Source organism: Pelecanus crispus, chromosome Z (genome assembly GCF_030463565.1).
Source record: "Pelecanus crispus isolate bPelCri1 chromosome Z, bPelCri1.pri, whole genome shotgun sequence".
Classification (NCBI taxonomy): Eukaryota; Metazoa; Chordata; class Aves; order Pelecaniformes; family Pelecanidae; genus Pelecanus; species Pelecanus crispus.
Genome location: NC_134676.1, coordinates 49162536 through 49179674, shown reverse-complemented (window position 1 = coordinate 49179674; position 17139 = coordinate 49162536). Strand labels below are relative to the sequence as shown.

General features: G+C 38.9%; 1 protein-coding gene across 1 annotated transcript in view; it reads left to right on the top strand.

Moving 5' to 3' along the window:
* The window catches only part of SEMA4D (semaphorin 4D), a 39094-nt gene extending 22652 nt beyond the window's left edge, over positions 1-16442 (top strand). Inside the window, exons 15-17 of the mRNA XM_075725990.1 lie at positions 14069-14278; positions 15532-15629; positions 16188-16442. Coding sequence (XP_075582105.1) covers positions 14069-14278; positions 15532-15629; positions 16188-16217 — 338 coding nt within the window. The 3' untranslated portion in view covers positions 16218-16442. The remainder of the gene's footprint in view (positions 1-14068; positions 14279-15531; positions 15630-16187) is intronic.
* The last annotated feature ends 697 nt before the right edge of the window (positions 16443-17139 follow it).

Below are 17139 nucleotides of genomic sequence, written 5' to 3'. Positions count from 1 at the left end.
AATCATTTAGTTTATCAGATTGGTAAATTATAGAGTTTTGTCCAGATTGGGACATTTTTTTTTCTTTGCTTCTAGTGATTATTTTTAGTTTTATGCTTTGTGTTTTGGCACATTAGGTCTCTTGGTTGGTTAAAGTTAATTTTTTTAACTGCTTTTTAAGTATCTTAGATATTAAGGTATAATGGGGATAGCATTGGCCTGATTTGTGCAAGACACTCAGGGATAATCTTGTTTAAAGGCTTTTTTCTTTGCTGCTTTCTAGAAATATAGGTACAACAATTTCAGTACAAAACATGGAGTAAGTGGGGAATGAGGGAGGGAGGAAATAATAGATTTAGGAATGCTTTTCCATTTTTTCTCCCCCCACCCCTTAACCAGTAAGCTGGACATAGTCACATTCTATTTTCTATACAGAACTGGATTTGGGGTGTTTGTTTTTTGGTTGTTTTTTTTTTTTTAAATGAAACAGTACAGGCAAGCAGCTGTCAGCAGTGACATGAGGGAGGTTTTTTGCACTGTGGAAGAAGAACAGGAACCAAGAAGAATTAACTACAATAATTCAGCTAGTGACTCGCTGGAATGGACTGTTAGGATACAGCCTGATGAGAAAACATTGCCGATTTTTTTTTCTTTTTTTCAGATTCAGAAATAACTCAGCTTCTTTTTGTGACAAATCTTTGCAGCGTCACCCTTTCTGGATGACACCTTCCAATCCCAAATCTTTGCAGCGTCACCCTTTCTGGATGACACCTTCCAATCCCAAATCTTTGCAGCATCACCCTTTCTGGATGACACCTTCCAATCTCCTATGCAACTGGAGACTGAAACTGGAGCTGCTCAAACAATCAGTCATTTGAACTGTTTATGTGAATCATGCCTGCAAACGTGGAAGTGTGCATTTGTTCTCAGCCTGGTTCACAGCAGCACTGTTTGTCTGTAAAAGCATTTTGTGTGGTACAGTCCTGAGGAATTGCTCCTCTCACTGCATCTTTCTGTAAATATTGCTAGAAGTAGAGTAGATTTTAACAGTAAATAGCAGTATGCCTGGGCTGCTTTTCTATGTTGAACTTTCATGCGAACATAATTTAGACCATCTTAGTGTAAACAGTTTATATTTTATAAGATTCAGTTTGGTTTTATTTTTCTATTTTTAATTATGTACATATAACAGAATAAATATTAAAATAAATTGTATTAAATCTTGACTTTTATGAAACTTGACACAATGACACTGCTTTCCACATTGCAAGTACTAGTGTTACGTGTGGTTTCCTTTAAAGGGGAAAAGTGAAAACTTCTGTAATTAATTTGAAGTAGATTCTCTTCTCAGCCTTATTTGAATGGGTTATAACCCAGGGCGGAGGTGGGGATTGGAAGGATGGAGAAAGAAACATGGGTGAAGGAGGAAAGCACTCTTCTCTAGGGGCCTAGGGACACTTCCTCTTATTACCTCTCTAAAATTCATTTGTCTTTTTGCATTATTTCTTCAGTGTGTGATGTATTTCTTACAACTTTTTTCCTTAGTACCCTCTTTGTTTTTTCTTTTCTGTCCTCTTCTGTCACACAGCCTCATCTCCTATACCTTTCCCTCCTACTGGTACCTCCTTTTTGTCCTGTGTGGGAAGTGATTCACCTCCTTCACCCACCAGTACCCAGCCTGATGTTTGGTCTAGCACAGACCCTGTAAAGGTCATGTTGTTGCCACCTTTCCTAAGTGACCAGGCACAGCATGTTAGTGTCCGGGGACCCTTTCGCCTCTTCTGCCAAGCCACAGGTAAGTTGGAGGACCCCTGTATAAACCAGCATTTTCTGCATTAAAGGTTTAGGTATGTCACCATGTACGGTACATGTTTTACTTTTTTGGTGTTTAAAAAAAAAAGAAAAAGAAAGACCAAAGAAAGGATGTATTGTGAACATGCTGTTACCAAGAATCTGGCACTGCAAATACTGTACTGTAAAATGCAGGCTCTGATTTAGCAGCCTACTTTAATATATTAATAGTCAATTGACTTTAGTAGGCTCACTTACATGCTGAAGCAGTTCACTGAATCATTACTGCATATGGATGCTTAGCAGGTAAATATTGTCACTGTCAGTATGTATGCCATTTTAAAAATACACTTCTGTTTGATTTGAATTTAGTGTATTTTTCTGGACCAGGTCACTTACTCCTTTTTAGTCTTAACTTATTTCAAATGATAAAGCACAGTAATGGCAACTTCCATTTTATGAAGAACATATTATCTGAGGTGTACAGGAGAAGGACAAAGCTATTTTTTCTGTAGAAATTCAACATTTTTCTTTCAGCTTTTGTTTGGATAGTAGTTGCCTGTTTAAGCTAAGTGAGATTTAATGGCTCTAAACAGGTCTTAAAATGTAACCTTACTCCTTGAAAGAAGAGAATATAGACTAACTTAAAGTAGCATTGTTTCATATTGGTCTGTCTGTGAGTCAGTGTGTGTTAGTGTTACATGGAATTGGATCAAAATACATAAATCTTTATTAGAGTAGGTCTTAACAAAGGCATGATTTGTATATCCGTGGCTAAAAAGAAAAAACAGTGGGATCTGGGTTCTTTCAGCAATAATTTGTTCACCGCTACTATAGACAATTCAGAAACTTTTTGTTGTCCACCATGGAAAAAAAAAGGTAAAAATAGCATAAATAGCACAAAGGATTTAAACAGTTTCATAATTGTGCTACAGATCTGGAATTTATTTTAAAATTGCTTTTTTCATCCAGCAGTGTCTGTTTTAGTATGATACTTACGTACTGCTTCTTAAAAATTGTCAGTAATTGTAATTGCCATGACAGTGAACCTAAGAAAGGAGCAGTGTCCTAAAGTCAGCCTGTGGAATTCGCTCCTGAGGAGGTAGGGACAAATAGTGGAAGAAACTATAACAAGAATCAGATGTCCAAGAGTTGCAGTGAGGGCACAGGCAGGGGCAAGATGAGCCAGCTGTGGAAGCATTCCCGGCTTCTCTCTGAAAGGAGTGAAGAATGGGACTTGGTGTTACGGATGGGGGTTTTACTTACTCCCTTTGGGAAACAAGACATTTGGCTGATACATCACACTCTTCTCTTGCCCAGAATTACAACTTTATTCCATTGATTTTTTTGTTTAAAAAAAAAAGTCAAATGCAAAGCAGCATACCGAACTGATGTAGATCTTTTGCATCTTTCTGGGACCTGCATGTGAGGATGTATAAATTTATCCTGGCTGGGGCGTGGCTAAGCAAATGCTTTTACTAGAAGCTCTCTACTTGGATTTATTCACATTCCTTCAGTGCCTGTTGATATTTCTTTATATAAACATAGCTGTAATGGAACTTTATTTCCCTCAGCTATGAATATAAGGTAAAATGTGTTCACAAGGAGCAGAAGGGTAAAAATGAGACTGGCAGAGAGTTAAATGTCATACCTGGCCTTCTGCGTAAAGGATACGGTGTCAGCAAATGTATGATGCAAATACACAGATTGCCACATCATCTGGTCAAAAACCTGAAGCTTTCTTTTAATTAAGTTTCCAATGTTATTTTTATGAGAATTACTGAATCTCTTCCTCTTCTTAATTGTAAATGTCTGCTTCAAGCTGTCTGGAAACTCAGCAGGAGTTGGTGAGTTCTCTTACTCATCTCTTACTCATCCCACATGTTTTAACCTGAAAGCTCGCCTAAGGATAATACTTTATAACCTTGTAACTGGCTCATTTCAACAACGTTAAGTTAAAGTGGATACAGCACAAACAGCCACTTGTCATGTATTGTTATTTTTTTCTGGAAAATTAGTTTTTCAAGAATGGAGTAGTACTGCTTTTCCTGAAAAGGAAGAAATACATCTCCCTTCACAAATCGCCTCCCAGTTTCTCTCTCTACTGCCGTAAAGAGTCTCACATCTTCACATTTCTCCAAAGACCAGTCTGCTAGATACATACTGGCAAATGTTAGGTTTCCTATACTTTTTCTAATAGAACTTTTGTCTCCCATTACAGGATTTTTAAACCACTTTAAAGACATTGGAGTCAGGCTTCAAATAAATTGAACAAAATACTACACCATTGGGTGCAGGGGAGAGGCAAAGAGTTGCTGATATATGCACCTACTTTATAATTCCTCTGGTGTGCTCTGTTGAATTTAGGTGTAGTAGAAACAGGCTTTTTCTAGCAGTTTTGGTTCTGCTTAAAGATGTTTTACTGACACCTCCCCCAGTTATCAAGTAGTATATCCTTGACCTTAACTTCGCAGACAAATGACATACTAGAATATCGTGAGTGTGCTGAGCAACAATTGAAATGCATTTATAATCAGAAACAGTGCAAAACATTACGCTTTATATTTGTATTTCTGGTCTGCAGGTTCAGACTGTCTCAGTGCCCATGGTGTCAAGAAGTCTTAATCTCCTCCCTTAGTTTGTCTGAAGCTGGAGTGTTTCCATAATGGTTTCTTAACTTTTCAGTCTCATTAAAATAACCCCGTGAGTGTGTGAACATAAAAGTTTGCAAACTCAGCAATATACTTTAAAGGAGTTGTTATTTCATGGAGATACTGAGATGGGTACCTGATAGCACCCACATACAATGCCTGTTGCCTGCGGTTATGCTCTTCTAAAGGGAGCGCAAGAAAGCTTCCCACATCCATGCAGGAAAAGATCCGTAACTCGCAAGAATCAGAATTGCAAGCGATTCACCGTTTTTCTCTCTCTGGTGAAGCCTGAAGTTGCACTGAAAGGCATGCAGAAGGGTGGGGAAAATATGATGCACTGCACTTCAAGCGCTGCTGCAGGCTGAGTAAAAAAACTCCAGACAAAGCGTCTGCGGAGTGACTCTTGAAACAGGCCTTGCCCAAGGCCGTGTCCAGGTGTCTGAGGGCTGTCTGTACTGCTGTCACCACGCGCTTGTGCAACATGGGTCTCGGCAGTAGGGCCCAAAAGTCCCTATGCCCCAAGGTGTGCCCGATGTGCCCCTGGGAGGGGGAGCTCATCTGTCAGAGATTGACTTGCCCACGGAAATGAGTAAGCTTTCTGGAAGTGGCTTCCTAAGTCATTCTTGGGTGAGGTTTTTTAGAGTAATTGCATCACCTGTGATGCCCTCTGGGCGCCTGGTTGGTTGATATGGTGCAATGTGTTCAGAGCTCAGTCAGGAGAGGCATGGAGGTGTGCAGCACCCAGAGCAGAATGAGCCGGTGTAGGAAAGCGCTCTGTGCTAGGCAACAAAATGTTTGTCTAGGACTAAAAATGACAGCAGTTAAATTACAGTGTGTCAGTATCTTAAAATGGAATCATAGAATCATTTAGGTTGGAAGGTTGGAAAAGACCTTTAAGATCATCCAGTCCAACCATTAACCTGACATTACCAAGTCCACACTAAACCAGTCAAGGGTAGACTAGACTAAACCATGTCCCCGAGTGCCACATCTACCCGTTTTTTGAATGCTTCCAGGGATGGGGACTCCACCACCTCTCTGGGCAGCCTGTTCCAATGCTTGACTACCCTTTCACTGAAGAAATTTTTCCTAATATCCAATCTAAACCTCCCCTGGTGCAGCTTAAGCCCATTTCCTCTCATCCTATCGCTAACTACTTTGGAGAAGAGACCAACACCCACCTCACTACAACCTCCTTTCAGGGAGTTGTAGAGAGCGATAAGGTCTCCCCTCAGCCTCCTCTTCTCCAGACTAAACAACCCCAGTTCCCTCAGCCGCTCCTCATAAGGCCTGTGCTCCAGGCCCTTCAGCAGCCTTGTTGCCCTTCTCTGAACACGCTCCAGCACCTCAATGTCTTTCTTTTAATAAGGGGCCCAAAACTGGACACAAATGGAATTTACTTTGGTTGTTACTTTGTTCTACTCTTACAGGAACACAGATATCAAATAGCAATTTTCCATGGACATGTGTTTTATAACCAGTTGCAATTTTCCAGCTTTTCTTTTTGTGAACTGTTGTATAAAATAATCCCTAGAGTATCTCCTCTTCCTACCTTCATTAGTGTTTCTTAATAATTATTATGCCTGTAGACAGACACATCATTGGTTTTTGAAACCTGAAAATGGTTTAACTGGTAGCCTAGCAAGGAAGAACGCCGCATCTCCCAGGACAATTCAATCCACTGCACAAATATTTTAAATCTTTCTAAAATAATTTTTCAATTTTTATGCAGTATATTTTGAGATTTACATGGTGATGCTTTGTTGAAGCAATACCCTTGACTTTAATCTGTATGGTTGTTCAGTAATCCGTAGTTCATTTATCTTCATCCTCATATGGGAATGCTAAGTTTGTACCTTGTTAAACAGTTCCATATCCCGCTTTATGAATTAGCTTCTCCACAGACCTTTGGTGCTTTTTCGCACCTTTGATGCTTTGTCTGCCTACAGCTCAGTTTCAGCATCTTTGGCTACAGTAATCTGATAGTAGCTATTCATCTGTAATTTTGTAGTTTTCTACCACTTACTTCAGTGATTTCTGCACTGACTTAAAGGCGTCTTGGTAGAATAAAACCATTCCTTCATGCAGATCTGTGACATGTTACCTGTTTTTTTATTATGCGAAATGCATCTAGAAGACAGCTTGAAAAATTAAGGTTGTTCCTTTAATGTATTAACAGAAAAGAACTTAGAAGTCTTAAGGTTATAAAATCAATTAAATCTTGTGGACCCATTTTGCATTAAAAAAATCATAGACATTAAAAGTATCCTTGTTACTTCAGATTGCAATATCTTAGGGCTGCAGTTATCTTACTAGAACATTGGCACTTATTTTTGCAGACATCAGGGCCTGCTGTGGACGCCTTACATCTAACTCTGCATGCAAACCCAGCAGCATTAAACACCTTTGTAGGTGTGGGTGTTATCCAGGCTCTGATGGCTTCCTCCATAGTGACTTCTGTAAGACAATTACAAATTAATTTTTGTAAGGACTATGGCATGGATGCCGCATTCTTAAATTCTGGCATCAACAGCAGATTTTGAGAAATGTCTGTAGAAGTTTATTTTGCTGTGCACTATAATATAAAAAGGCTATGGTCAAGCGAAGGATTTTGTGAAAACACATGCAGGAAGAACACCTTTTTCCTTTTTTTTTAAAATATTTTCTTGTAAGGACTAGGATAAGCTCAATGTAAACATAATTTAAGCATAAGGCATGTCAAGTTAAGGGGAGAGTAAGGAGGGGAAGTAGAACCCAGACTGTCTTATTAATTCTTCAAAAGATTTCCTTCGTTTTTTTCTGCTGAATAGAATCTTACCTTGCACAGTGTGCAGCTGACTGTGTTCATACAGGTTTTTCCTGTGCAATGAATAATAAGGTGCAGTTTAGAAGCCTCTTCTTAAGTGACTTTCTATTTGTAAATGCTTGAAACACAACAAGAGACACTAAAATGCCTTTGTCCCCATGGGGCAATCAGTCCCGTTAGGACTAGTAGTTGTAGCCTGTAAGTAATTATAGCTGTTGTAATGTGATTAAAACATTCCAAGCTGCATGCTGTTGTAGTGTATCCCGTATATACCAGTAAGCGTGTGTTTTTGTATGCTCGTTGGTAAATGTTATCAGCTGCATCACGTGTCAGCAGGGGGCTTAATTAAATTAAGCCTATTGCATGGGTTTAAAAGTTTTTGTTTGGTATCTGCACAGTTTAAATAAGCCATCCTTTTGAGGAAATAAATTTGCCAAGTCTCTTGAGACTGAGGAAGACAGGCGGTACCCGTATGAAAGAGCACCTTTCTGAAGCAGCAGCTTTGCTGCTTAGTTGTTCAGTTCAGCTCTTCAGCTTGCTTCTGGAGTCAGGTGCTACATGGGCCACTTGCAGAGACAAACTGATTTTGTCACAAAACAGGCAGCATTGACCATTTGAATTTAATATACACGTGATTATGGGGGGACTACAAGAGTGCAGGAAAAAGATGTATTGCAGAATCCATGGCAGCTTTTATAGTATGACTCAGTGTACATAAAAGCAGAAGTTTGCTTTACATCAGGGTCTGAGATGATCCAAATGTAATTTCTAAATTACTTTTGGCATGTGTCTTCTCTCAGGAGAGAGATTCACTTTGCTGTGTATTTGCTTCTGTGTACCATTTGCTAACAAGGTTTTACTTGACCTCCCAGCTTAGCCTTTCTTCTTTTGCAATTCAACATAAATATTTACACTGTGTTTCTCCTTGCTAATATGCAACTCTGATTCAGTAATGCCTCAGCTTGGAGCGGTACACTGGTACTAACTCCTAAACCCTGGCTGTGATTGAAAAGCTGGATTTCCCAGTCCTGCCTAGCGAGATGTGATGGATTTGGACCTGTGTCAGTCTCTGGAGCGTAACCCCAACTTTATGCTCTTCTCCTCAGAATTTCTTGTTACCCCTACCAGCCCTGTTTGCAAACTGACTACCTGTATGCTTATTTTTTTTTTTGTCCTCCCCCTGAGAGCTACAAACTGTACACTTGTAATAATTAAGCCCTTAGTGTGGTGCCTGATTAACTGGATACTGATTTGGAACATGCCTATCACCATTTTTTAACTATTTCAGCAGAAATTGCTTACCAGAGCTGCTTCAATGTGTTGTGTGCATTGTCCCCTCAGTGGAGATGAAAATCTCATTTCCGTCTCTTCTAGTCATCTTCCTGCTAGTTCTGCCTGGCAAACGAAGGAGCAGAAGCAGTAGCTTGCGCTCTCTGGAGAGCATGTTACTCCCTAAAATATGTTCTCCAATTTTCTTAATTTTATTTTAAAACTTAATGTAGTAACCTTGTTAGCTGATGGGAGGACCAAAAATAAGTAAGTAAACTCAAACTGGAAACTCTTTTTTTTTCTGCCAGTCCCTAGTTCTAGCTTGCTAGTGCTTCATTTAATTATTCTTCAGAGGCAATTATCTGGGTTCCAATTACAAAAACTTTTTTTGGACCCACTCAGAGAATATCTAAATAAATGCTGTTCATGCTGGGAAGTGTGGACAGTTATGAATTGCATTTTCATTTCACAGGCGAGTCAGCCATTTTCACGATCTGCTTTTAAATTCAGTTCTGAGAAGGCAGATGCTGTGTCCTAGTTTCATCTGCATGCGCTGTGCCTGGCCACTGCTGGTGACTGGCTGCTGCTCCCAGCTTTTCTGTGGTTCACCTTTCACAGGAAGCACATCCTGCTTTTAATCTGCCTCAATAAGGCTCTGTCAACTTGTGGTGTCGATGTTACACAAATGGACTCGTAATTTAACAAAGGCACCAGGTTTTTGAAGGAGTGTCACATGTTCTTTCATATGAGTTATTTGGTGTGTGAAGTAATTCTTTGTTGGCATTTCAGAGAGGTCTGTTTTCCTTGGTTAACTGTTTTGGTTTTTTGGGTTTTTTGTTTGTTTGTTTGTTTGTTTTCCCATTGCTGCCAAGCTATTTCCAGTTTGTTTTCTAGACTGTATTGCCCCTACTTAAAAAAAACCAAAAAATGAAACAAAACACAAAAAACCCAGACCAAAAAGCCCCACCAGCAAAAAACAAAACTACAAAAAAACCCCAGTTATCTGAGATAGCAGTTACCTACCCTGTACACTATTTTCAGAAAACCACAAAGATGCGTCTCAACTTAAACACTTTCTTTCCCCACTTTTCCAATCTGTTACCTTCCTGATTGCTTCATTTCCTATTTATTCATTATTTTGCTACCTTGTCAGCAACAGTGACTCAGACTCCTACAACTTGAGAAATTCTGACCAGCCTTAAATCTAACTTGGGTTCATGTACTGGGTAGTGCTGGTGGTTGTTTTCCGTATTAATGATTGACTAAGCTTTTCCTGTGCCAACTTTGATCTCCAATTTAAAATAATCTTTCTGCACCCAGATTATAGTGTCTTTTAAAAACTTAATCCCTGCTCTGGATGAGAGCTTCCTATATGATCTTGGTTTTCTGAAACCTGGGATGTTTAGTTCAGTAGCATTCGGTATGAGCCAAAGCTGCAAGCTAGATTGCAAGCATTAAAACCAGATGCCACTCTTCCCCCCTCCCCCCCCCCCCCCCCCCCCCTTATGATTAATGTTGTTTTAAAACCTGCTGCATGTTTTGAGTTTTGGAAGGGGGTTTGATACGTATTGGGGAATACAGGGGAGTGTTTTCCCAGCCCTAAACTGCCTGTAACTGAGGATAGCCCCTGGGTAACAGTTCTGTGTCTAGATTGTAGGAATTTGTGAAAATTACTTTTTGCTACCCTGCTAGAATTTCTCTGTGGGGTACCTCTCAGTTATCTTCACTGGATTTCAATTTGCTGTCAATTTTCAGAGATTTGGAAAGCACTAAGAGGTTTAGGCTCATGCTGTGTTTTACCCAACTCACCTCCCTCTATCTTGGAAGTGTTTCTCTGAATGATTTAGAGGGAAGCCTTGTTTTAATGTTACCCTTCAAGAACCATGTTAAAAATTAGGAAAACCAGTATGCTAAACCAACAGCAATGGGGTAACACTTCCGAGTGTTTCACTGTACAGCTGCGTTGGGGAGCTTTTGAAATGGCTGTGTAGCCCTGCAAGTTGCAGCATTTGGCAGAAGTTGCTGGCTTGGCCAGTACTCCCTCTTGCTCCCCTACCCCAGCCTCATGTCACTGAACTCTACTTACTCCACAACCCTTTGCTTTTAAATTATCTCCAAGCTTTCTTGAAAGCTGTATGTCTGTTAGGGTTTGACGCATATCTGGCAAATGTTTCATTTGATACAATTTAGTGGGGCACATCAGCATGCTGCTCTGAATCTGTAGCTGTATACTTCAATTCTTTACATCTGGATTTATTTATTGATTTATTTCAGCCTAAGATCAAATTTACACCAGTAATTCAGTGAATACAGTTCTGGGTAGAACTGTAGACTGTGGGTAGAAGTTTACAAGCAGCTGCAGAGGTTTGTTTTTAATGCTATCTATGGCTGCTGAAAATTTTCCTTGTGGAAAATCTTGAGGCAAAGTCCTCTGGCTATTAAATGCACGGTTTGTGCAAACCTGCCTGACTTGATGTAGGTCAGAGAGCCCATTTTGCCAGCGGAAACTACCTGGACAGTACCTGGGCTGTTACTACCTGCGCAGTACCTTTTTCACTCAAAGTGCTGAAAGCAGAGGTATAGAAAATGAAATCTATACAGAAAAGTAGCAAATGCTTCCACAGACACTGGAAATTATGAAGGGCTTATGCAGAGCAAATGGGCGGTTCAGACAGCGCAGCAAGGCTTTTTTGTTTGGTAACTCTTAACCTTTCCCCTTCTAAAAGCATTAAGGTGGTAAAGTTGATTATTAATATATTTACTGAGACTGAAACAGTATTTTCAGAGTTAACTGTTTGAAATCTTTCATTGTTGCTTAAACATAGCTACTTAATGACTTGCTGTTTAATTCTCTGCTTGAATATTATGTTTTAAATTCTCTGTTTGAATGTTTTAATAAGATGACTTTTTTACATCTTTCAAGCATTCCTAAAACGGATAGCAAAGTAAGTAGATCAAATGTGTTAGAAATCCGTACTTTAAAGTTTACACTGGACTTGTAATTAATTTGTATTGTAGCAACAGTAACAAGTGCAGAGTATGTGTTCATATTAATTTCCTTTACCTTAAAAAAAAAAAAATTCTCTAACCATTACATCTGAGTCTGAATTTATCTCAGAGTTGTAGAAATTTGCATTTAACATATGTGATTTAAAGTTTTTGCATATGAAACTGTTTCACAGTCTATTTTTTTCTACTGCTTAATCCTGAAAAGGAAATCAAAGTAGAGAAAGTAATAGCACAGTGCCTGAAAATCAGGAATAATCTGCAGTGAAACACAAAAGATCAGTAAAACCCCTGACTACGCTTGAACCTAGATTTTGCTGTCAACTAACTTGTATGAGTGTTCCTCTGTGGGGATTTCCAGTGCTTCTGACTGCACAGAAAACAAACGTAGGGTAAAATTGCCCAGTTGCAACTTGTTAAGGGGCTGACCTGAAACAACACAGCCTGCTAGATTTCCCATATAAAGGAATGGTTGGATTTTCTTCTTTGGGTGAAATGTGTGTCTAAACTGAGCTTCTGGCAGACTTCCAGAAAAACTGTGACCTTTAGCACCATAAAACAGAGCAGGTTCTCTGGCATGAACAGTAACCTAAGTTTAGGGTAAGTGTCCTGCACTGAACATGCCACTTCTTCACATGGCCCTAAAATGGCATTTTTCAAGCTCATGGTTTTAGGTAGTGGCCCTATTCCCATGTGTTAGGGCTTGAACTACTGCAAATAAAACTTGTCAGCTTGTGGCTTTACTCAAGCACCTGGCTTTTAGCTTTACAATGCTGGAGTAATAACTCTTCTACACTTGGAAAAGTTCATCCTGAGGTTTGTGCTGCAGCATTCCTCCTTTGCACTGATCTTCACTGTGGTCAAGTTGGTCTTCTCCAAGTCAGCTTGAACTCTGTGAACACTGTTGCTTAATTTCATTTCTGTATTAATGATGTGTCAGACTCACTGTGGCATGTTAGAAATTATAATCCAGAGCGTTTTTGAAGGTAGGTTTCTACTCTTCAAAGCCTATTTTTTTACTTAAAAATTTCTATCTTTCTGCTGTGCTTGTATTTACTTACTGTTCCTCCCATTTGTACAAATTCCAACTTCAGCATTAGCTTACTGAAATAATTTGTCCCTGGTTCCACACTTCCCATGATTTTATGACATGTAACCTACCTACTGTTAATTGTAGAATGAGTACAATCATCTATAAAACACCTTTTTTTTTTTTTTTTTTTTAAAGTAAGTATGTGCTAGGCTAGTTGTTTTCAGTTCAGTGTATGCTTGTCCTCTCCACTTGGTCAGAGCTGTTGTCAGTCCTTCTGGAGAGATTGTGCTGCTTCCCTCCCTCCCTCTTTCCCTCAGAGATGATCTAGTTAAAGCCTGGTAGCCTCTATCATCCACCCTTATTACTCATTTATATCTCCATGGTTGTAGTATATTAGTTTTATTTCCAAACAATTTAAGAATTTACCACAACATGCTGAGGAAGTGCACAGATATGAAGACTGCCTTTTTTTTTTTTTTTTTTTTTGTCTGCCTGTATGATTATCTAAAACTTAATTAGTTTTCAGGACACTGACCTGGAATCAAATATTTTTCTAGAGAAAAATACCACATCGATTTGCTATCTGAAATGCTTATAGTAAAAGCTGACTTCTGTAGTAGGTTACCTGTTCTCTCAAGACATACTTGCAAAAATAGTTTATTTTCTTTTTACCCCAAATTTCTCTTTACATCTTCTCTTGCTAAGGCTAGTCTGGATCCTAGGCCCTGAGGGAGAAATAGGCATGTTTTAAACATCAGAATTACTGCAAAGTTCTTAGCTTGGCCCAGATGTCTTTCTTTTAAATGAAAAGGATCTGATACTGCCAAGTACACTTCAGCCAACCTTGCTAATTTTCTGGGAACAGCTGTTCTGTCCTCTGGGCTACTGTCAATCTCTGATTTATTCAAATTCTGTCCTCGCAGCTTAAGACAAATAATAGCAACAAGGCTAAAAGATTACATTGCTCTTTGTTGTTGATCCAAGCTTCTTCCAAGTTCTGTCTTGCCTAATTGCCTGCTGTGACTAATGGTTCTGTGCTTTTTCCAATTCTGCTTCTTTATTAGTTCCAGCATCTTTGACACACTGATTTCTTGAACTTTTTCCCCTCCTGGCCTTTATTTCAGATTTTGCAGAGCATGTCTCGGGTGGTTTCAGCTTCATACCAGAAGCTAGCTTGATCAGCAGTAGGTAATGTGGCCTAGCTCTGCAGGAAATTGAGTAGGCAGATAGTGCTGATGTTCATCTGCTCTATCATGTTTGTGGGGTAAGTTCCCCCTTGTGAGAATCCAGACAGTATATTCCTTTACACATATGAGCTCATTCACAACTTTAGCTTAAACCTAAATTACCAGTGGTAGCTTGCTTTTTATCCCAGGTTTTTGGTACCCAGAATTTTAGCTGAAGAAACCTAAGAAACATTACAATCAACCATTTATGCTTTTGAGCCTTATCTTGAGGTCTTAGGCTTTTGTTTTCTTTTCAAGGACTCATCTTGTATTTTCTTATAAAATAAGCTGACTGATGTTTTTACAGGTCCGGATGACTCCTATTTTGTCTGGAAGAAGAATGGACAGAAGATGAAGGCATGCATCACTGAGCAATCTCATATGCTGTTTGATGGCAGAGTGCATGTTCTGAGCTGGGTGAAAGATTCAGTATCAGAAAATACAGAATATAAATGTTCATTCATCTCAAAAGTTGGGAACACAACATCAGAAGTGCGCATCACAGTGCAAGATAAAGGTAGGCTGGTTTTGAATGTATGCCATGTTTGGCCTGACCTTGATATGAGGAAAGCTCTGTAATTTTCACCCATAAAACACGTGCATATCTGAAGATGGTAACTCTTGCTTACTGTATTAGTATCCACTTCAGTTGTTTATGAAAAGGTTTTAGAGCCATAAAAATTCCTTCTTTCACCCCCTCCCACAAAGGACTAACCTGCAAATTAGCAGTTATAGTCTAGAAATGAAACCAAAAACTGCTAAACTAATGGACACAAACTGAAAGTCAGATGAGTACTAGACTCTTAAAAATAGGTATCCTGCCAGAACTCCACAGGGTAATGTAGAAAAAAAAAAAAAACAAACTTACCCAGGCCTGGAGAAGGTCTGAATAGTCTTTAAAAAGACAGCAGGAACAATGAAAATGATATAGTATGGATTTTCTTGGCAGGATGAAGGAAAAAGTGAATTATTTTTAATTAGCTGGTAAATAACAAACATGAATTTGTCAAGAACAGCTCAACCCTTCTTTTTTCAGTGACAGAGAAAAGCAGTAGGAGTTACACAAGTTGTCTTGCCATCACTCCAGTTACTTTGAAGTCTGTCTCAGAAGCAGAATGAAGAGCATTTCAGTGAAACTACTGTGAATGTAAGACAGAGGGAGGCTTTCACTGTGCTCCAAAAGCATTATATGCTGTTGCTAGTGTCCCAAAGGATAAACAGAAAATACTACAGCTGTGTATGTCACCACCAGTGTTACATTCTGCAAGAAAAACTGGCAGACAGAATTACAACTAGAATTTTATCAAGATACAGTAAAATAGCCCTTCTTAAGTTCTCAATGGAATGAAGAGTAACTACATAGCATTACTGAAAAATGGGGAATTACAAACTGGACATAGCTGTATCATACCATTCTTCTCCCCCAGGTTTGGCATGATCTAACCAGAGTATTCCTGTGCTTCTTAGATGGGTTTGAACTTCTAACTTGTAGGTCATGTTTTCTAGACCGCAAATCACAGATAAAAGGCACTGAATCTGTTTACTCTGGAGGCTATAAAGTTTGCTGCAGAGGGGAAGAGACATGACCATTTGAATAGAACTTATTTCCAAATAACGTGAGAGGAGGGGGGAGCAAAATGAAGGACAAGACGGTGGCTTTTGTTCCTTCTAGCCCAACCCTCCACAGGCAGTACTGCAACTGAACAGAGATCAATTTAATTTACTTCATCATTATGTAGTTATGTAATTGTCCCCTGTACAATTCTCCAGATAGTGCTGGTCAGGATGGATGGACCAAAGAATTTGATACCTGGAGAAGTGCCATCAGTGAACATGACAAGATGATGCAAAACTGGAGGAAAACATGGGTAAGAAGTTTTGGAAAAGATATCCCCTACAGTGCTTTCTACATGACACACTACAGTCCCGGTTTTATAAATGGCCTGTGATGCTTCTGCAACTGAATGTATTTATACAACAAAAAGTGTACACATCATCATTCTTGACCCTCTCAGCAGTAAAATCTGCTTGATCTATGACATATATTCTGGTTATGTCAGCTTGCTCCTTCAGTCCACTAACTAAGTGCTAATCGGTCAGTAGTTGTCATCCTGCCCAAAACAGTAAACCTGTGTATACTGAATATAGTAGAATAATTTAATCACATCTATAGTTATTTGAATTGCAGAGACTACTGGACTGCATAAATGGTATTGTCCATTAAAGCTGGCCTGCCTTTAAAAAAAACAGACCATACTTGGCTTTTAATGTTTTACTCAAACAGTTAGAACAAAGATTACTTTTGATAACTTTTGGATATAACACATGCTTGTTGCATGTGGAACAGTTAGTATAGGCAACTTTAAAACCCCATTTTAATTTTTAAAGCGGTATTAACACATCATTCTGAACTTTTTTTTTTTCAGGAGAGCTGCAACAAGAAAACCAGCCTCTAACGGACAAAGGAACGAACAGGCTAGAAGCGAAATGTATGCAAGTTAGAGTACCCAGTTCTCTTAATATCACAGCATTCAAAGAGGCAGTTGTGAGTGCTAGCGCTGGCATTAAAACTGATATTCAGGAGAATCACCTGAAGCTTGAGGTGGAAGAGGATATCCTTACTGCACCAAAGAATAACTAAGTTACATGCTACAAGAGAGGCCACCCATCCCATGCTGGAACTAGCTCTGGTTTTCTGATGTCAGTTATTTCAGCTTAATGAATGAAAGTGGTCTCAGTAAGACTTGTGCTGCTCAAACAATGTAATATGAGATATGGCTTCAGTTTTGACTTCATTAAGCAAACCAGTTAATTTTGGGCTTGAGGATCTTGGCATATGATTTAGAGATTAATAATAAGATGTGGATCACATTTATTTAAAGGCACTTAAATTGGCCCATTTATTTTCTTTTAATGTGTTCACCCTTTTACTCTGTTCCCAGTGTTTTGAAGAGCATTCCTTTCTGGTGTCAGCAAGTTCATTTGTTCAAACACATTTCCTTTGGTAATAAAGTTTCTGTACCAAATAAAGAACTGACTAATGCTCAAAATACAGATAGATTACAAAACACCCAAGTTAAAGCAGACTCTTTAGTTTTTGCAAATTATTTATTCTTCTATATTTAACTGTGGTAGCTTTAAAAAATTCTGAGAATTCTGGGAATTCTGAGACTAGAATTGCATTGAGTTCACATATTCCTAGTGAATAACTGCAGACTGAAAATGTGAAGACCTACTTAATCCACAGTGAAATTGTTTTACTGCATTGCTGTTCAGAGTTTTGTCCTTTTGCATCTAATAAACAAAAGTCGGAGGCATAATTCAGGTATTCTGTCTTATCTTCTCAATGGTTTTCAACAATCTGGAAGCAAGTAAGAT